At 29.2% G+C, this 22,846-nt stretch overlaps 1 protein-coding gene across 1 annotated transcript; it reads right to left on the reverse strand.

Annotated features, from left to right (window-relative positions):
- Positions 1 to 141: 141 nt before the first annotated feature.
- On the reverse strand, positions 142 to 4,060 carry LOC136981278 (patched domain-containing protein 3-like). The gene is made up of 3 exons (XM_067277581.1): positions 3,150 to 4,060; positions 2,762 to 3,076; positions 142 to 1,421 (listed from the first exon to the last, which is right to left on the reverse strand). The coding sequence occupies exons 1-3, from the start codon at positions 3,856 to 3,858 to the stop codon at positions 142 to 144; spliced, it is 2,304 nt and encodes a 767-aa protein (XP_067133682.1). The 5' UTR covers positions 3,859 to 4,060.
- Positions 4,061 to 22,846: the final 18,786 nt, after the last annotated feature.

The following is a 22,846-nucleotide window of genomic DNA, read 5'->3' on the forward strand; positions in this document are numbered from 1 at the left end:
TGACACAGCTTTATTAATTAAAGTCTATCATGTTTATTCAGTTTACGGTTCAGAGTATTTCTAAAACAATAAATTCTATGGCAAACTTAGTTTTCTTTTAATAGCGTTAACTAAAAAAATTGTATCAAAATATTCAAAAGTTCAGTCATTTATATTTATCGTCTTAATTCTTTTTTGCATGAGCTCGACTTCTTCTGTAACAGAAGCAGAGAAATTTATCTTCATAAAAATAGAAGAGATTACGGAATGCATAATAGGAATAAATAATAATGCATGAAATGCAGTTTCCAAAGCAATAAGACAAACAATTTTTACAAATAACAAAAGCATATACATATCTTCATATATAAACAATATTCCTAAAATAGTAGACAAAGATCCTTGAAATACAGGGTAGCCAATCCGATAAAGACTGTCTTTCATCTTTTCATTTGGAATTTTATGTGGTGACGAAACATATGCATAAGATATATGTGCTGGATAATTAACACAGAATCCAACACATAATACGAGACTCATAAGAGATATAATATCCAAGTTTATGCCCCACATAGTCATATATCCTAATGTTTCCACTATGGTAGAAACAACTGAAATAGCTACAAGAAAAGCCGAAATAATATTGGGTACGGTCAATAAAAAAAGCACAATTATTATAAGAGAGGTGATCCAAAATAAATCATTAACTATACTTCCAATAACAATTGCCTGTTCGATAGCAGACGATGCAGGACAGTGAATTAGAATAGGGAGTTCTGACTCTTCGGCTATCTTCCATAATCTATATAATAACCATTGTTCGGTTTTTATGTTTACCGCATCTTTGACAGGGATGAAAAATCTGCTACATATAATATCGGATCCATTATGGTTGAACACGATATCACTAGAAAATTGTTGCGCTGCTTTAAACCTAAGAAACACGTCGTGAAGTCCTTCTAAAAAGTCTTTTTTCACGGACATATTGTACCCTCTTAATGAATATTTTGCTATCGGGTGATTTTGGAACTCTTTATAATAATTTAACCAAGAAACGACGAACTTTGATTCTGACATATACGGACGTATTTGAAGCTTTTCTGAAAGTTGTTCTAAGGATTTCTGTACTTTTACATCTGAATAATCTAAAGTCTTATTAATTATTATCTGATATGCATATACATATCGAGTAAAATATTTAAAATAAATTTCGTTGCTTTCTGTTATTAAAGATCCGTCTGGAAACATATTTTTAAAGTTTAAACCGTGTCTTATAGTTAACGCTCCCCATATTCCAAATGTTAAATTTATTAAATAAGTTACAATGACAATTATTTTGACCAAGTTATGAGAAAGTATATTTCCTAACTTCTCTCTGAAAAATCTCAGCATCGGATCTATTCTTAACTTTTCACGCTGTTGAGAATCATCTTCGAAGTTATCTGAAAATATAATTTAAAATATCACATTATTAATATAAAAGAAATGAGTGAGATAATGAGAAGTTACATTTATTTAATAAAATTTGTATTTACTGCTGCGTTTATTACATTCATGCAAATATGTCTGGCATACATAATCAATTTCAAATAATTGTTCATGTTGATCGTATGTGTTTGACTTTCGGATGTATCAAGAACAGACGTTAAGGCAATTAGAATATTCTCGTGACCACAAAGTTAAATATATTAAAACGACTGAAAACTTTTAGACAAAAAGTTGTGAGCAGTATTAAATAAATGCTACAATGTAATTAATATTATGCACTCACCCTTAAATGTTAGTGTATAAATTACTTGTATAGTATAATATCATAAAATTTGTCGAAATTATTAAAGAATTAACGATGTAAAAACAAACGAGCAATTATTTATTGTGACAACATCACAGTGCTGGACTGCAATTTTTAATTTATTTAATTCAAAATATATGCTCTTTTCATGAATTTAGTACTGTAGTGTCTTGTCCTGTACATAATACTTTTCCGTTAGCATTGGAGTCGTGCCGGTCTTCTATTAACTGCTTTCAGGAGAAAATTTTGAATTGAAATAACGTAACTTCCGGTTTGCATTAGAAGTTGATATGTAGTTAATCGGCGCTTCTTGCCAACATGGCTTTCATATGAATACATATGAAAGACATTTGAAAGTTTATATCAATTTACTTTATGTACATTTCTGTTTTGGTGAAAAAATTCGTTCTTATTAATTCATAGACATGAGTTAAAAACGAAGAAAACAGTAGTGTTGATACGGCCAAAAAGAAATCAAGGTCTCATAACCTCCATATGATAGAGAGTGTATATCTCATGTACCAAGGGCAATAGAAAAAGACACAGCACGTTACAGAACTGTTTATCAAGAAAAGAAAAAGAGTACAGTTCAATTACCTCTTGACAAATTTATAAAGAAATCACCAAATACTAATCAATAAAAATAAATATTTAGAAATCCCTTTTTCGTTTTTAAACATTGTTCTACTTTCGTACGTTTCAACTTTCATACACATTTCAGCAACCAATTAGGTACGAAAGTAGAAGTCCGCCTTATATACATATATAATTATAATAAATACAAACGTAAAAGAAGTTGAATAAATGTGCAAACTATTTCATGTGTTTTATTAATGATTTAAAGATATTTATATTAACCAGATCTTTTCATATAGTCCATAGCCAATAGTCTCTAATGACCGAAAAAAAATGTGAGAATACATCATTTCGTTTTTAGTTTCAATTTGTACTTAAAAATTAGTATTTTGACATGAGAAAATTATGACTTACCTAAATTACGAACTGATAAAACATGATGCTCTTTTTCTTCATTGCAGCCACTTAAAGCCATGCATCCTCCGAAAAACGTAATTTGGTACAGAAAAGTAAAAAATATGCAGGAAGCAGAATAGTAACAAAATATTCTTATTAAAGGAAACGATGCCATCATTCCGATACAATACGAACAGAGATTAGTCAGCGATGTTAAAGTAATGGAAACGCCTGCTTCACAATACGTTTCCGCCATACGGGTAGACACTTTGTGTTTCGGGTTAGTGATTCTCCAACAAGCAATCAATACAAAAGCGTCGTCTATTTCGGTTACTACATAAAAGTAAACAGTTTATAATTTCACTTAATTTCATATATTATCCGTAATACCAAAGTGGGCACTTACCAAGAACTAAAAACGGAATGGTGATATTCCAAATAGTATTTTGAATACCGAAAGCCGACATCAATCCGAAAGAAGAAACAATAGCCAAGCCTGCAGACACGACACTAGCAACACCTAGAAGAGGTTTGCTTCTTGTCCAACTATTACTCATGCAAGTTATAACAGCAAATATAGAAATAAATGCGAATAATGCTCCTATCATCGGTTTTATATTTTCAAGTAATAAGAAGGTATGATTTTCTGTCATCCATAAATTATTAGAATAAGATTTGACGTATTTAAAATGATATTTTTCAATATTTTTGTATACTTCCATTGTCCATTTTTCGATCCATTTGTCTTTTTTCTCGTCACTTTCGTCAGTAAAATATGTCAGCCTCATAGCTTTTACATTCTCAACGAAATCATTCTGATCTACAGTTACACCACCCAAATTCAAATTATACATTTTATAGGAGTAAGTTAACGGGTCTATATCTATCGGATATTTTAGCTTTTTTTTCTTTGTTAGTATATTGTCTATTTCCGACAGTGTTTCAATAAGGGGATTTTCAAAGCATCTCTGATTAACCCGACCGCAAACTTCCGAATATCCAATTTCTCTTCCGTCAATTTTAACAGTAATATTTTTAATAAATTCATCAGCTACTTTCATTTCCAAAAGAACATTCTTGTCTAACATGCTTCCTCCGTCTGTTTTTGTAAACATTACAAAGATAAATTTTGGTATTTTTGTGAATCTTAATTGATCGAGAAATACGGAAGTGTTAAAAGGAAATGTTTTCTCGATAAATTTCTGTGTATCAAATATTTTCCCTCTATCCGATACTATCAACTCAATGACATTCTTTATGGTTTGTAAATTAAAAATGAATACGGAAAGTGATGCAGATAATAAAACTGGCAAAATTATGAAATAATACGGATGATAGCCAATCAGTTTTCCTAATCTTCGAAAGAGCGACGAATGTATTCTTCTTATGCAGTCAATTTTCATTTTAAAATGGATTCGAAATTGAAAAATATTTCTTCTTTCTATAGAGAAAATATGTATATAAGATTTTTAAAATGAAAATTTATAATTAACTTATGCTTATATGAGTGCTAATTTACGAAATCTCTTGGATCTGCGTTCTATGAAACTGGGAGTAGATCACGTGCCCACCACCATTTTGTAGCCACGAGTGTTCAGTCTTATAATTATGATCCAGAGAATAAGATATAGTATCGTCATCTCTATTCTTTGCCTATTAAGAAAATTACAATTCTTTCTATCTGAAAACATCTTTAACATGGCCTAGAAGTCCATGCTAAAGATGTTTTCAGATGGAAAGAGAATTAGTGTAAGAAAGATAATAACAATGAATTGAGTAAAGTATTATGAAACCTTACGAGTACTCAAAAGACGTATTCTCGGAGTAAGACCAGAAAAAAACAGTCTTTTATTAAATCATAGTACAAGATTGCACTATATTAGGTTACATGTGATATCTCATCATTCTTATTTTGTCTGGCATCATCAGAAATTCTGATTGTTTCCAAAATCCAAGGAGATATCGGATTCCAAAGTTTTTTTCTTCATTCAGAGAATGGGAAAAAATGGACAAATGGGGAAAATATATCATTACGAATAACAATTATATTAAAAACTGAGTATCTATAATTTAAATAAATGCTATTTCTACTTCTTAAAATTGGTCGCAGTATTTCACGTGAACTCTTTGAAAGTAAATTTATAAAAATGGAGATCTTATTGATTAATCAACCCTCCTATAATTTTCTATAATTTTTTTCATATACTATTACATTCTTTGTTAATAAGAATTATTTTAATTATATAGATGGGAAACCAGAATTAGGAAAGAGTGAATCACCGCAGACCTTACACCTTGACCTTTAATTCTCTCTATCAAAAAACACTTAAGTTATTTCTCAGCATGGTAGAAGATATTTCTACCATGGTCTTGTTCTGATGTACCTTTTCGTAGCAAAGATTGCTTTTAACTGGAATTTGTTAAAATAAATTTGAAATTTCTAAAATTCAATTTCGAATGGAAATTTCCTATATATTGAGAAAAGGAAAGCTATAGCAGCTTTTTTTCAAATTGTTGCATATTTCACATTTTCATTTTATGATTTACTTAATTGTAATAAATCACAACTTTATTAAATAATTAAGAAATCAAAACCCAAAAACTGCTCTTTTTCAAATAAACAACAAAATCTGCTATTACATAACTGTATGTCACTACTTACATCACATCCTATCACAGATGCTTGTAAATTATTAAATAAAAAAAGCTATTGCTACAGTAAAGAGAGTTATTCTTAATGTAATTGTATAAACAATAATTTAATAACTAACTTGCAATGTATGGGCTACGTATGTTCATACGGTAAGCTATTAATAAATGAATAAAATATAATTGACATGGTTTTTGAGAAGGTACTAAGAAAAGTGGATAGTGAAAATGTGATTGTTGCTGGTGATTTAAATGCCAAATCGGCGGTTTAGTTTAATATACAGGAGGATAACAGGGGCCTGCTGGTAACTAACTTGATGGAAGAGTTTGGTTTAGTCTCGGTTAATATGACTGACCATCCGACTTTTTTCACACCACACATTAGAGGCTTGATAGACGTTTGTCTGGTGTCAACAGAACTAGCACAAATAGTAGAGAATTGCAAAACGTTATTATGTACCTCGGCAAGTGATACATAATAACGTTTCATAATAACGTCGGCCATAGGTTTATCTACACGCAAATAAAACATATAAATATCAACAAGAATGCGCAGCGGTTCCCAACCCGGGGTACCCTTATCCTTAAAGGTACGCGATGGGTTGTTTAGGGGTACAGAAAAAAGTTAGTTATTATGACAGAAAAAATAATATATTATGTATCACAAATTAATAGTATTAAAAAATTATTAGGTAAAAATGTTCCTTGCAACAATAACAAACTTTATTATACATTTCAAAATGCAAAAATAGAAATAAAAACTTATGCTGCCGATTGTACAATGCAACAGATCGATAAATGTTGCACAGTCTGTCAATAGTAATGAGGATACCATTATGTGTAATTAGTGATTATGCTACGGACTTTTGATGGTGGGGTGTGTTACCGTTATTATTATTATTATCTCTCAACAATATTCCCACGTGTTGTTTGAAAAAGTACTTTTTATTAGCGAGGTTGAGGCCGAAGTTTTAAACGCGAAAACGTGTACGTCAGACGTTCAGCGCCGCTTTCCTGTCAGCCTATAAGTTTGACATTGGTGTTTGGAAAGTCGGTGGAATCATGCTCGACATTCCAAACGCCATTTTCAAAATTCTAGGCTTACAGGAAAGCGGCGCTGAACCTCCGACGTATACGTTTAAGCGTTTAAAACTTCGGCCTCAACCTCGCTATTGTTAGCAAGGAAAAGGACATAGTCTAGTTTCTCCAGATTTTCTCTACAAGCGGTAATTTTTTTCATTATTTATTCAGTATTTCTATTAATTTTTTATTGACAAGACTGTCTTGTTTATACAACACAAACTATTGGATTCTAAATCCATTTGAACAGGAATACTTTTAGGTAGCTAAATTATCAAGTAAGGAAAAAGAGAATTTGATCAAAATTTCAACCGATTCGATTTTAAAATGTCAATTTAAATCAAAATGTCTTTTTAACTTTTGAGCAGACATTAACAAAGAATTTTAGCTACTTTCTGATAAAGCACTTCAGTTTTTGTTGCCATTTACAAGTACTGTGTTTGTGGAAAGAGCTTTTTCTTCCTATCTAAATATTAAAAATGAGTATCGTAATAAGCTGAAGGTAGTTCCAGATTTAAGATTATACCTCGCATCAGTCGAACCTGACATAAAAAAAATTATATGAGAAAAAACAAGGACAAGGCTCACACTGAACTCCTTTAATACGAAATTAAATACTTTCTAGTTAGTTTTTTTTTTGTGCAATTTTATTTTTATTATAATTTTTATATTTGTTTTTATATTTGTATTGTAAATGTATTGATTTTTACATGTATGAACATAAATATATTCTCTTTATCAACATTATAAATTAGCTTTTTTTCTTTTTTAATTTAAAGTTACAACATGTAAAATTAACAATACGGTTACTCACTAAATTTCTTAAATGAGGGGTACAATCAAGGTGGTTCTTCATGTCTTTGCAAAAACTAAAAACATCACGCTACTGGGCAAAGAAATTATGAAGTAGCACAATATTTCAGTACTATCCGCAATATCCAATTCAGTTGGATACCAGCTCATAAAGGACATAAAGAAAACGAACTGGCTGATTCTTTGACCAAAACGGCTGGTACTCTCAAGACACAGGATACGTATACCAGGTTACCAAAATCAACACGAATGGGCGCTAATTGAATGGCAGGAAGATTGGAATAATTCTACAACGGGGAGACCAGTTTATTCCCTCTATTACTAAACGCATCAAGGCTAATTACAACGAACCTATATCCGAAACCACCCAATGTTTAACGGGGCACGGTAATTTTATGGCCTACCTCTATCGCTTTAAGAAGAGAAACACTAATAAATGTCAGTATGACAATAATACTGTAGGAGATGCCATACATTTTATATTCACTGTGAACGATATGAAGATCAACGCATTCCATTCTATAGGGAATGCATTCAAGAAGGACTTAATTGGCCACCGACACTACAAAACATTTTTGATAAGAAAAATCTCTGGAAGTGTTTTGAAAGGTCTATTGAAAGCACCAGGACTATTCAGCCAGACTTCTACAGGAAAGAAAAAATTTTTGAGAATGAAAACGAGAACAGACAAGATGACCAGGAAGACAATGAAACAACGGAAAAATGACGTTATCAGCGATTGATCGGCCGTGTAGAATTCTTCTGTACATAGTTTAGTTGTCTAGTATTAGTTTAGTTTTAGATTATAGATTTTAAAAAAAGTATTTCCATTAATGTGTATCGGGACCTCACGTACCATTATTATGTTTTTTTTTTTTTTTTTAATTTTTATTATTTACAAACGTTATTCTATGTATTATACTGTAAATGGTTTGGCAAATTCAGTCTAATGTCGGCAATGTTCGATATGTTAACGTGTCATATGCCAGTGAACCTGTTAAAAACATTAATCAACATTTATTAGAAAGGCATATTCATCCTCATGTCAGTTATATATGTACGGCATGTTAATTTATCAATTGTAAGGGAACTTGTAAATAACTTAAATCACTTACCTTCTCCGCGAATAGAAGTTGTAGTCAGTATTATTATAACATAGTAAGCTAATATTTACATTCTCTGCGTATTAAAATCGTAATTAGTTTTTAATATTATTGTAACCTTGCAGTGATCAAGGTTATTATCTACCTACCCATAAGTGATGGGTTTTGCATACTATTGTAACCGGACCATTTCTTGTAATTGATAATATTGTATAACGGTTTTATCAACCGTTGTAATTTTGGTTATTAATAATTTCCGATGCCGCGCTCTGAGGTTCTAAGAACTTTTTTCACCTTTACTTTTCCCCCTCTTCCTTTATACTTCTCCCTTCAGAACCTTTTCTTCAATTTTTTCTTCACCCCTTTTTCTTCCTAGTGGGCTAAGTTTGCAAAAGCAGGCAGCCCTTCTTTCTTTATTAGAGTATTATAGTGGAAATATAGATCTACATTTTTTTTTTTCAAATTGCAGCCCAACAACACAGCAAACTACGAAAAAATTACGATATTTGGCAACTTATTCATTCAGGGTTACACTGGCTGCAGTATCAACGGCCAAACAAGAATTGAATAATACGAAAAACGTCCGAGCCTGTCATCCACATTCCCATTGAGTTGGTCATTTTCATCATACAGGGACATGGGGATGCAAGTACGTGTCACGCACTTTCCAAAAGATGTCGAGTGAATCAGTACAGAGGAATATAGCTGGTCCATATTAGCAGCCTGATCTATCAGCTGAGTTTATTTTAATTAAATTAATAAAATTATGACACTGAATATTTTTAAATTGTTATTCTCATATATATTTGATTGCAAAATTGACTATGAAATGTTACTGTTTGATATTATTTTTTTCTATTCAAAATTACACTGAATGAATTAACGTATACATTCCAATATAATACTAAAACATTGCGACTACGAGATGAAAAATGCATGTATTTTCTTTTTAATTGTATTCTATTAAATTTTCAAACTTGGCATCGTACCAGTATACATTCTTTGTCTGTTTCTCTATTATTATTCTGCATAAGAACAAACATAACAATATTTTTTTACAATCGATTCTGCAATCAGATAAATACAAGAATAATAAGTTCAGAACATTCAATGTTAAAATTTTATCAATTTAATTACAGGTTACCAGGAAAAATATGATAATGGCAAACTGATAAGCTGTTGTAAATTTTAAACACAAACATTTTTAGCAGCAAATAAATTATCTTCAAAGAAGTTTTTGTCTGACAGAATTAAAACGATTGAAACGTGATTATTATTCTGACTAAATAAAACAATAGAATTATTTTTAAAAGTACATTATTACAGAAAATAATAAATGGAGGAAGACGATAGTTCTCCCGATTGGTGTAGGCTGTGTTATGTAAATGTAAATGTTTTTCTTTCTAGTTTTAACAGTTGCTAAAACAAAACAAACAAGAAATTCTTTGTTATGAATAAAAAGTTGGAAAATTTCATTTCTACAATAAGCATCAAAAATGAAATTATATTTTAATAACGGATAAAACTAGAAATAATAGGCAGATGTGTGATCTTAATAGATTATAATGCGTATAAATAACACAACTGTGTTAAGAGTTACAGAAAAACCACAAAATAAATTAAATCTTATTTTTACAATACTTATCAAACTTTCAATTGCGAAATTATCGTATCAGTTTCTTATTGAATGGAGATTAGTAAAAAATCTACGCGTAACGATATTAGAAATGTCAAACGTCTATAATATTTCGTTTATACAATGCTATTATGCATAACAATCTGTAAAAAGTATTTATTATTCAATGTCTAAAATAGGAAAATGAAATAAAAGTGCTGTTAGTTCTACAAAACTGTAAATAATGTTTTGATATCAAATTATTTTGATAGAAATAGGGTATTTTGTTATAAATAATAATCAATAAGAGTTATGTGTTCATTTTGAAAAACAATGATAGACTATATTCTTGTTGAAGAAATTCGTAAATATTTATTTCTTTTAATTTAGCTAACGTAAATCCACATCTTCATACCACTCCGAAGACTACACGATTAATTAAGTAAATTTTAAAAAAATAATAATAAAACGGAAAAAATGTTAGTGATTTTCCGAACTGGCAAATAATTTATCACAATATTATAAAATAAACGAACAATTATTTATTGTGACAACGTCACAATGCTGGGCTGCGATTTTTAATCATAATTTTAATTTATTTATTTTGAAATATATGCTCTCTACCTCAAATTAATAGTGGCTTGCCCCTGTACAGTACATCATATTTTTCCTTTAACAATAGAGTCGTGCCGGTCATCTATTAACTGCTTTCAGGGGAAAAGTTTTGAATTGAAATAACGTAACTTCCGGTTTTCATTGGAAGTTTGTGTATACTATATAGTGTATAATAATCATAGTCTCCTGCCCCTACGGTCTCCACATTTGGTCTCGGATTTCATCTATCTAACTCCGTTTTAGAGATTAAGGAAAGACAGCCGACAAATGACAGTGGGAATATATAGGCCAGTGTTTTTCAACCGGGGTGCCGTGGCACCTTAGGGTGCCACGGCGCCACGATTGGGGTGTCGCAAAGTTTAGGACCTTTAGGCATTTTTTTGAAAATTTACTTAAGTGTAGTTCAAGATAACTCATTGTCAGTATTTCGACAAAATTCAATGGACTTAAATTTTGATTTTGAACACGTAGAAACACTACTTTTGCATTAAAATGCTACTTCAAACTGTCAATTTTTAAAATTTTTTTTCCGGGAAGAGAGTCCCTTCCCCGGACCCCACCCCAGCGTTGCGCATAATATTCGTTTTCGCAAAAAGTTTCATCTTCTCCCCATTAGCCCCCCTTATTCAGATTCTAGATCCGCCGCCGGTCAAGGGTGCCACGATTTTTTATTTTTCAATCAGGGGTGCCACTCAATGAAAAGGTTGAAAAACACTGATATAGGCCTACAATTTTTCAAATTGCATCCCAATCAACTGATGGAAATGTGGCCATACTAAGTTTTGTAGGATTTTCCTGGCGCTATTTATGGAATTTTCAAAAACGTTTTGTGAGTCCTTTACTATTTTTATTATATAATAAATCAAAAATTTTTTACAACATATCAATATTATATAATCTACAATATAAAAGTATTTTTAGATTTTCTAGTAAAATTATTGAATAAAAATTCAGTAATTAATTTATTTTATGAATTATAAATTTATAATGTGCAAAATATATTTTGTACAAGAAAATATAATCCATAATAAAATATTTTAAACTTTTCTTTAGTCTGGAGTATTACAATATTTATCCACAAGGTTAAAAGAACAATAGTATGTTCATGTATTTACGTAGTATTAATTACATAACGTCTATCCGGATGGCCAAAGAGATTAAAATCAAGCTACTACCCAGGGGGACCATTGATCAAATCCGACCCGAAACTTTTCTTGGGTCGGATATATGGGGCCTTGTTCATCATCGATCAGACATTTGGGGCTTGGCCGAACCCAACTTGGGTTTGGAAAAAGATATATTGTTGTCTACAGGGCAAAAAGAGCATTATACTGTATATTGTATATCATGCTCACTTTAATCTATTTGAAAATTCTACCTATTATAAAGTTTAAGTGTTAATGGGCATAATAGATATGATTAATCTTGTTCTTTTATATTTTAAAATATTTAATAATTAGTTTAAAATTACAACTTTAACTTGATGACAACACAACATATAATAAGATGCAATGTGGTTCTACGCTATCATTATAGAATATATTTAGTAATTTGGATATTAAAGTAGAATCGAAATTCTGATTGTATTAGAAAATTTCGTGCATATTTTTTCAGATAGCTTTATTTGGAATATAAAATTTTCAAAATAATTTATTTACAAACCAGTATTTATGTTATTATAAACATATTTTAAACCTTTCAACCTTTCAACTTTTTCGAAATATATGTTAGAGTTATTATATATTTAGGTAAAATGTATGTTTTTACGTCCAATTTATTAAGTAAGTATATAATTTCACATGATTCTAAGGCAGTATTTCTCAACGAGAGAGAAAATAGTTTTCAGGGAGGGAGAAAATTAGTTTTAAATTTTTTAAAAAAATTGAGATTTTATCACAATCAGGTAAAATATAATGATATATATTTATATAAAATAACTAAATAAATAGTTTTGAATAAACAGTAATAATAAAAACGATAAATATAAATTTATATTTTGTTAGAGAGTAATTACAAAAAACACTGATTTAAAGAAGTCGTTTGGAGAATGATCTTTAAAAATGATTTGAGAACCACTGATGTAGACTCTAGAGTCTAGAGTAAAAAATCTGTATGTAATGTCACATATAATTTACAGTGAAAATATTATATTCCTATCAATCGTTAATGACTAGCCTACATTCTTCTCATAAGTATATACTATATATATATGTTACAGTCAAAACCCGTTTTTAGTAAGAACGCGTTTTAACTAGTTGAAACTAGTTTATACTGAATGTCTTTGTTAAAATCCGTTTTGTCTAGTTAAAACTAATTTTAACTCAAATTCATTTTTGACTAGCAGTAAACTCTAGTTTTAACTAGACAAAACGGGTTTTAACAAAGACATCCGGTATAAACTAGTTAAAACGCATCCTAACTAAAAACTGGTTTTTACTGCAACATATAGAGTGATTCGGGGTAAGATGGTAAGCGAGGAAAGATGCCTACTTTTTGATATTTTCAAACGGTGACGTCAGATATTGTCATGTTTGTATGATGAATCGTTGGGCCAATATTAAGTGCGGAAAGCTGTAGTTTGCTACCGTTACCTCATTTTCTACATCTGAGAAGAATAAAAACAAAATAAAAACTAAGTTTTTGTTGCGAAATGTTTCTAGAATCATTTCAAAACTGAAAGTTAAAATAGAATTTATTAAAAATTGCGAAAAACAATTAATGTGTGTTGCAGTTAAAGTTTTAAAGTTTCCATTGTGAGCTACCGCCGATCCCGATCGGATATGCTGGAACACATGACTCCACTAGGCAGCTTACCCCGTCTAATGGGAAAGATGTCACATTTTTCTTGGGGTAACATGCCTATTTTTTGTTGATTGAATTCCAATATGCCTATTTTTAATAAATTTTTGTTTTCTCGTTTTATTGCAGGATATGCATAGAAATTATATAAAGACTTCTCAAAAACGTTTATGCACTGAAAAAGCTTTCAGCTAGCTATAGAGCACGTTAGAACGGGCGGAAACTTAACAATACTTATACTGTGCTGTTATACTTACTATGAAGTACTTTGTACTACATATGCAATAAATTAAATTTGGTTAAGATATTCGAAAACTAATTTTATGCAATTATATTTGTTATGGCATTTGGCATCTCACCCGGATACTTAGGGTGAGATGCCTAAAATGCCAGACAGTAAAAAAGTCGTCATTGCAAACACAATATACAATTATTTTTCATATACTCCAAAGTTTTATTTGAAAAACATGCTCAAGAATATAATATTTTCGTTAGAGGCCTCCAAAACCCAAATTATCGCTATAATTTCCTTTATCAGCATAATGTTAGGCGTCTTCCTTCGAATCACTATACATAACTTTATTTATTTCCCCCAAACATATTTATGTAGCTAAAATTAGTTTTAACTAATGTTAAAAGTTAAAACTAGTTTTATCTAAAATCAAAACATGTACAGCAGTAAATTAACTAGACAAAACCCGTTTTGTCTAGTTAATTTACTGCTAACCCGATTTTGTCTAGTTAAAACTAGAATTTACTGCTAGTCAAAAATGAATTTGAGTTAAAAATAGTTTTAACTAAACAAAACGGGTTTTAACAAAGACATCCAGTATAAACTAGTTAAAACGCGTTCTAACTAAAAATGGGTTTTGTATGTAACATTACATAAACAGTAAAGCAAATGTTTACATATTTTAATTCGCACAATCCCATTTAATCATTATATATAATAAAGTATAAGAATAAAATATAAAAACAGAGAGAAAATCTTACCGAATTGAATTCTCTTATTTGAGTGAGTGAAAATACTAATGCTGCACTAACAATTATTTAAACAAGATACTGAAAAACAATACAATCTTTAAGTATTATATATTGATAATGCATTTCCTCATAATCATTTTTTATATATAAATTGAAGGATATTGTTTTATTACATTAAAAGAATTTTCGGACAAATCTAATTTGCCTTATCTATGATTTGTATTAAACGCACGTTTGAGACTGTTGCACAACAGTCTATTTATTTTGCAATTAAAAGATATAAATAAAACAAACAGGAAATTTTCGTTTCTTGAACAGGGTATTTTACTAAAGTAATGTATTAGTTAACGCATGCATTATGTTTCTGTTAAAAGCAAATCTTAACAAGAATAAATTATCTTAAATTAAAATTCGTAAATAAAAAAAATAAAAAAACTGGGATCTGCTTTCTGGCACTAGTCTAGAGTCTTAAATAATTTTACATATACAGGAAAAAGCTTATAAAAGATTGATTTTGATTTTTTATCCTTGTGGTGTGATAGATGGAATTATGAAATTACAAAATTTGTTTTAAGCATTTACATAAAACAAAAATTTTTTAATTTCCTACCCATTTGCAACTTTTTAAAGTAAATTCAATTTTGGCATTTTATTGTAATACAAGTGCACTTAAATGTTCAGAAAAAATACCGTATTTCCGCTAAAATTAAATGTGCAACTCGCTTGTTTTTCTTCGCTTATGAGAGCATGCTCTTATATGTGTCAGCTTGCTCTCGCATTGCATTGTTGTGTTAATGTAATTAAATGTAAATGTAATGATATAGTAACTATAAGTGACATTTCTGTGATAACCACAAATAGTCATTATTAAAAATAAAAACCCAAAATAAACGAGCAATTATTTATTGTGATATCGGCACAATAAATAATTGGTCATATATCTAACACCTTTCAGCGAAAATATTTGAATTAAAATAACATGACTTTCGTTTTGCCTCGGAAGTTCGTATATAACTAATCGGGACCCCCTAATCCTACGGCTTCCAAATCTAGTCTCGACTTTCATCTATCTAACTTCGATCTTGATATTCTGGAAAGACAGACGGACGACAGTGGGTTTATAGGTCTACAATTTTTTCAAATTTCAGTCTAATAACTGCTTCCGATATTATAAAAGATTTTATTTAAAATAGTTAATTTTTTAATAGTTACTTTAAGAAATATAGTACAGTACATTTACCTATAGTCTGCTCTTATATCCGAGTATAATTCATTTTATAATAATTTGTTCACTATGAATAGCCTAAATGCTCACATATAAGGGCGTGATTTTGTATGTACAGAAATACTGTGTATTGTTTGTAATTATTATTAGATTTTGACTTTATAATTTGGGTAATTACACGTCTTTGATTATAACCAATTGACAAATAATAAATGATTTATTATACAGCTTATCAATTAAAAAGCTTTAATTCTAAGACAGAAATAAAAAACAAATTTTAATTTTCAATATTTAAAATTATATTTTAAAAGTTGTATTAATTACCTAATGTATTAATTAACAGATATTTTAGATTAGTTTCAATTACTTTTAAATCACAAGTTTTAAATTAATTTTAGGAAAGTTTGAATTGTTATTTCTGAAATTTGAATGTGAAAGCTATTAAGAACTTAAATAAATAGATATAAAAGTTTAATAATGTGTTGTTTTCAGTCTGTTGATGACAGTAGAATGATCGAGATGGTCAAGGTTTATCATTATTCAATATAAGATAATTCATTTTATAATAGTTTACTCACTATAAATATACTAAACATTTAAATTGAATGTTTTGATTTATAATACAGTTTTCAACATTTTAAAAAGAAAAATAACGCAAGACAGGAAAAGTAAATATATCACACACCCCGATCCTGAATTGAATCGGGTGTGTGAATGGATATTGTTCACTTATGCTATAATTTTATTAACACGTATTTTGAATTTATAAATAATTATTCCAGTTTTAAGTGTTTTCCCAAAATCAATTATTAATGATTTATTTGTGGGTCAATCGTGATCCTGTTGTGGACCAAACCCACAATAGGCAGGTACATACAGAGTGTGTACAGAGGTACATGCAGAGTGTGTACAGAGGTACATACAGAGTGTGTACAGAGGTACATACAGAGTGTGTACAAAGGTACATACAGAGAGTGTACATACAAAGTGAAAACATCAAAAAATAAAAAAACAGACGAACATGCTTATTATGACTTTTCCTGTATTACTAGTTTTAGGAACTTCTAATTTCTTACCTAAACAAATTCTTCAAAGTAAACTTAATTGGCAATGTTTAAAATTGTTAATTTTAACAACCATCATTTAATTTTATAAATTATGCTTTTTGAATATGAAGAAATGAAGTATATTAACTTGCAGTCACCAAAAATGTATCGAATAAGCTACAAGCTAATCTTGACGTTTTAAACAGCATTTCAGAATTTGCTTTTTGGAATAACCTTTATTTTTCGTTTAAACGATTCTTCTAATTATTAAATTAAAGTACGCTTGTTTCAGACCATTTCAAGATAAAGTTAAATAAGAAATCCGCAGTCTGATGTCTGTTAACGACTTCAAATTATAAAAAATGTCTGAATATTAAAGAAAATAAAAATTATTCGGGGTAGGATTACAAAAAATATTCTTAAAACTTTTTATAGCTTTTTTATCGAATGCTAATTGCTAAAAATCTCACCATGTTTTGAATAAATAAGTAAAACTCTGAACATTTTTATAATGCGAATTAATATTCATGACTTATATAACATAAATACTAAAGTTTTCAAAAGTAAAAATTAAATTAAATGACATGACATAAGCATTAACAATTTCAAGGGAAAACATTAAGTTCAGTGGCGTGATATGAATATTAACAGTTTCAGAAATACTATTTGATATTCATGTTATATCTGAAAGATAATGAATTACTAATAACTTTTACAATACTTTTTAATTAATTTGAATAAAAAGTTCACATTAAAAATATTATTGTATTGAAACCACTTTCAGTACAATAATATTTTCAACGTGTCCTAAGAAATTACAAAACACCATATATGAATTAATTAATAAAGATGATTGTCTCGATTAACGGATAACATAATTGATAATATTTTTTAAAGAATTTCTTTTAAAATTCTAATGAAATTACTATATTTTGCCCTAAATAAAACAGTAAAAATAACATTTTATCTATATGGCAAGTTATTGCATAAGAGATTTATTTTGCTACGTTTTTCGGAAATTTTCGTATTTTATTTAATATGCATTTTAATTTTCTCACTCTTTGCCATTATGTTCTTTTATTGTATTTTGTATTATTTTATTAGGCTAATCATTTGATATTCTACAATTTTTACAGATATTCATTAAAATGCTGAACTGAGTAGTGTATACTACTGAGTTAAGTACAGTAATACTTAAATATCAATGTGTATAAATCCTTAAAACCATAACTTTTGAAATGTAAAGATTTGTTTACTTTTTGTATTTTAACAACAATAAATGTAATAAATGGTATCGAAATAAGTTTCCTAAAATTTTAGCCAATAAAGACGCTTAAAGAATTAATATTGAAAGAAAAAATCTCTGTCGATTCAATGGATTTCGGTTTTAAAGTATTATTTCATTAACTGTTTGTTTCTAGAATCATTACATATTGCTTGGTGTTCTTATTGAATTATAAAATAAATCAGCAACGAGTTGCTCAACTTTCCCGGCGCCATCTGTTATCATATTTTATTTAAAATATTTTTATATATTTAACTATTACAAAATTGCAAAAAGCTTAATGTTTTTAGATAAGTTTTATAAAAAAAGGTGCTAATAACGATTAAAATCGTCATTAAGTTCGACCCTACTAGAGATACACACGACTCTCATTATCTGCCCCAATCTATAGCCACCAAAATTTAATACAGTACTATCAATCCTCCTAATAAAGAAACTCGTGCAAAATTTTGGAAATTTTTGATAAAAAGCACAGGAGTTAAGCTTCAAACAGGGTAATCAAAATCGTGCCTTCTAAACATATACAAAGATCCATACACACAGAAATTACCCCCGAATTTTTTTGCATATCTTGACGTTTTAAGGTGTCTTAAGTCCAAAAATGTAAAAATCTTGGGGAGTCATTTTTTGACTGCTTGCCATGCTTTCCCTCTGTTATATATAACAGTCGGAAAAGTAAAAATAATAATATATGCTGAAATTCGCTATATATAAATGCTCTATTATGCAATTATTTTGATGATAAATGACTTTTTTATTTACTTACTACAAAAGATACTTTATAAGTGAAGGAAAAGAATGGATCTTATATAGTGTCCATGAAATCATACTGTTTATAGAAAGTTAATAAAATGTATGAAGTCTTGTATCTATTAAAATAATAATAATAATAATAAATTAATTAAAAAGCGACAAAAGAAAAGAAAAAAGGTGTTTCTCCAACTCCCTTTCTTACTTTCAGTATTTTAACAGAAAGAAAAACATGCGATTTTCAATTAAAAAAGATAATAATAATCCGAATTTGAATTTTTAAAAACTCTTAAATTCATTTTTTAATGATATTATTATAATAAACATAATTGTATTATTAAATTAATAAAAATATATCTTTTAAAAAACTTCAATATTTAAAATATTACTCACGACACGTATAATTTACATAAAAATAACTAGTTTTAATTATGAAGGAAAACGTTGAAGGTTAATAATAATCGTTTGTCGAAGTTAAAAATGTTTTAGTGTTTCACAATGCAGACAACAAGGAAAATTAGATACAGCACATTTTTTTTTTCAGTTTATTTCTAGTAGGTTAATTAGATATGGATGGAAAATGAGCTTAAGAAATAGTGATATTTACTATTAAACAATTTGAAAGATGATTTTGAAACTTCATATATTTTGGAAATTTTAATAATTTATTTAAATTTTTTGTAAAAATGAAAGTTATTTTAATAACCCTCATATAAAATTGGAACGTTTTAGAGCAAAATATAGATATTTAGAATCATTTTTGTATTATCTTCTAGGGTTTGTTTACGTATTATTAATGAAAAGTTAAGATTACGAAACACTTAAAAAAATATTTTGTGAACGTTTTTATGATGAGAAAATCTAGTTTAAAGTATAATAATTTTATATTTAGATTGAAAAGAATCTCCTGAAAAATATTTATTTGAGATGTTGACTGTTAACTTTCTTGGTCACTGAAGAATTTGAAATATTTAATATATTTTCATCAAATAGTTAAAAGATTTTTTCTCTATATTATTAAGACTGACTTTCGGGTAGATATTTCAAACAGCTTTGTCTTTCAATAATTAAAGCGGTTTTTCTCGATACTTTTTATACTGTATATTGAATTTAAGATAAGTATCTTAAATTCATATATAGAATAAAGTAAACTAAAAAGAATCATGTAAATAATAACTATTTTTAATTTAATAATTCACATATATTACGTACGTGTATAATTATATAAATATAGTGATTTTATTGAAATTATATTATTAGAAAATTTAATAGATTGTATTATAAAAAATACATTATATTTCTTGTTTGTGTTGGGTAAAATTCTATTGGGGTAATTTAACCGACAAAAAATCCTTCCTAATTGTACAAATAAATAAACACTTTAATATACTTAATTTAAATAATAAATTTTTAAACTTTACACACATTTTTTTCAAGACAATTAGAAAACAATAAAATAATAATAAATATAATAAATTAATCAACAATAATCTTACAAATTTTAAGCGTAGTGAGAACATTATTTAAAAATCACAATCTTCAGGATTGTGAATCTTAAATAATGTGTTAATAATAATAATAATTTTAGAAAGTTCTATCGATAACAATTATACATTGTTTAGAGTCCGTAATAACTGAAATTTAAAAGACATTGTGAAGCTCGTTAATTCTTGTTTAGTTTGCTTCAAGTCTGGTGCAAAAACTGAGATATTAAACAATGTTTGTTCTTAGTTTAGTGCTATTTTTTTTTCAATATGAAAAACAAAATACTGTCTAGCATTTTATCTGAACTGTAGTAATATCTAAACCTTTTCTTATCAAAATATCGAAATCCTTCTTGTGTAAAAAAAAAAAAAAAAAAAAATGGGATATAATCTATATTTATAAGTAAAAGTAAAATAATTATACTGTTTAAGGCATTCTTATTTTAACTAATATCGAACTTATATAATTAGGCCAAATACACTACTTTTCGTAATATAGGCTAAATATTATGAAACGTAGTGTATACATTAAGACTATATCTCGTTTCAATACATTTCAGATTTTTTTAATATTTTAAGAATTGAACAGAGATCATAATATAATGTTATTACCGAAATTTGATAATAAAATTGAAACTTTAATTCCAAAATCGGAAATTCAGCTCAGTTATTAAAGATCAAAAATAGTTTATAAATCAACATCCACCTATAACCAAAAGATTTATACTTGTGAAACCGAGAGAAAACTTGATGATAGACTAAGATAACATTTTCGAACCATAAAATATTATTTTGTAAACTCAGCAATAGTACAACATTATAATACCGAAGGTTGTGAAATAGACCAGTGGTCTCCAAACTTTTTTTTTTATCGCGTACCCCTATAATATAATATAGTATAACTAGCAGGTAGGCCCGGCGTTGCTCGAGCAAAAGTAGCGATAGCGAAGATTAAGAGTATTACGTTATAGTCAACCTTACCCGTTTTCTCAGAATGTAAGAATTGGATCCCCCTGTTCCCAGACTAATTAGAGAATTTCCAGACTATACTATACTATACTAATTTCCAGACTATACTATATATATATATATAATATTATACAGTGGGTGATCAGTTAACGAACACGTTACAAGACTTTGTTCGTTAACCAATTATCGATTTACCATAGGTTTTTATGGGAATTTGATTAATTCGTTCTGGAGACTCAAAAAAATAAAAAATATATACTTTCCTAGTACGTTCATTTATATGTAATAATAAAAATACATATATACACAGTCTTGCATTTTTATCAGTCACGTTTTTTCCGTTTGTGGGGCGTTAAAGTATCTGTCCAATGTCGATTGCTCTTCTCTCTTCAGGATTTTTCGGAAGTAATTAATAACATTGTCGTCGTAGAGATCCCCAAGCCTATTAACCTCAACCTGGTTTGGATGCCATTCTAAGACAATTGCTCTAACATTCTCCCACTTCCTCAAAAGATCTTTAATAGCAGATGACGGCATTAATTCTCTTTTTCAAAAGAAAACGTATCTCGTCGAGTTTCTTGGTGTTTTTCATTCAAGAGTTTTTGGCGTTCTTCTGTCGTCAGATCCGTTTCAGGTTCTATTATGAGCTCTTCAATGTTCTTTATTTCTCGGATGTGATTTTTGTTACTCCTTTAGCTGATTGAGTCTTCTTGATTATACCGTATCTTTCTTAGATAAGATTGAACTGCGGCCTACTGTAGACCTGTTCAAGCCATACTGCCCAGAAACATCATACATCTATTACACACATGTGGACACACTCTATTAGAGTGTGCCCACAGAAGATGTCTGATGTTTCTAAGCAGTATGGTCCACTCTATTATACTCTCACCTTTCGAAAAGAAAAATTCACGCAAAACTTAACGAGTGCCCGCGCGACAGTCTTGCGAATACTATAAAAGAATTGTTTCTGTCAGAAAAATAAAAGGCTGGAATTACAAGGGAGAGTTTCAAAGTTCGGAGGAATACTATCCGGTCAGTATATACCGGGTTGAGCGTCGATGTCGACGTCTCCTGCACTGCAAAAAGTTTCGAATTGTTGTTTGAAGACAAGGGAAGATCAATCGGTATTCGTAATTTTACGTCGCTTCTTCTTGTGTTTGTTCTGTGAGTTGTTCGTTATCCGAACATGTGTTCGTTGTCCGAACATAGAAATCTTTCGCGAAAGTGTTCGTTATCCGATTTGTTTGTTAACCGATCACCCACTGTATTTTATTATATTAGGGAGAGTTGGAGTACCCACAAGTATTACTTCGCGTACCCGCTGGGATACGCGATCCTCACTTTGGAGACCGCTGAAATAGATAATGCAAACTTAAAAATTATTGATAGAGAACAAAATGTATATCAAAGAAGACTAAAAGAACGTGTAAAAATAATAAGCATTGTTAATAAACATAACGTGATTTAAACAACATGGGTATCTCAAACAGAGGGGTCGAAACTGTCATTGTCGACGATCCGAAATGTGTCTCAATCTTCATCTGGAGACGTGTGAGGGGACAATTCGATAGTAAGAAAGTTCAAAGTTAATCGGAATTCTCGGTCGAGGAATCAATCTCTTAAAACCGCCATGCAAGGAGTATGCAGTGGTGAACTTATGCAGCTACAGAATTCCATTGATAT

This window comes from Centruroides vittatus, unplaced genomic scaffold (assembly GCF_030686945.1).
Source record: "Centruroides vittatus isolate TY-2023 unplaced genomic scaffold, ASM3068694v2 contig_749, whole genome shotgun sequence".
Classification (NCBI taxonomy): domain Eukaryota; kingdom Metazoa; phylum Arthropoda; class Arachnida; order Scorpiones; family Buthidae; genus Centruroides; species Centruroides vittatus.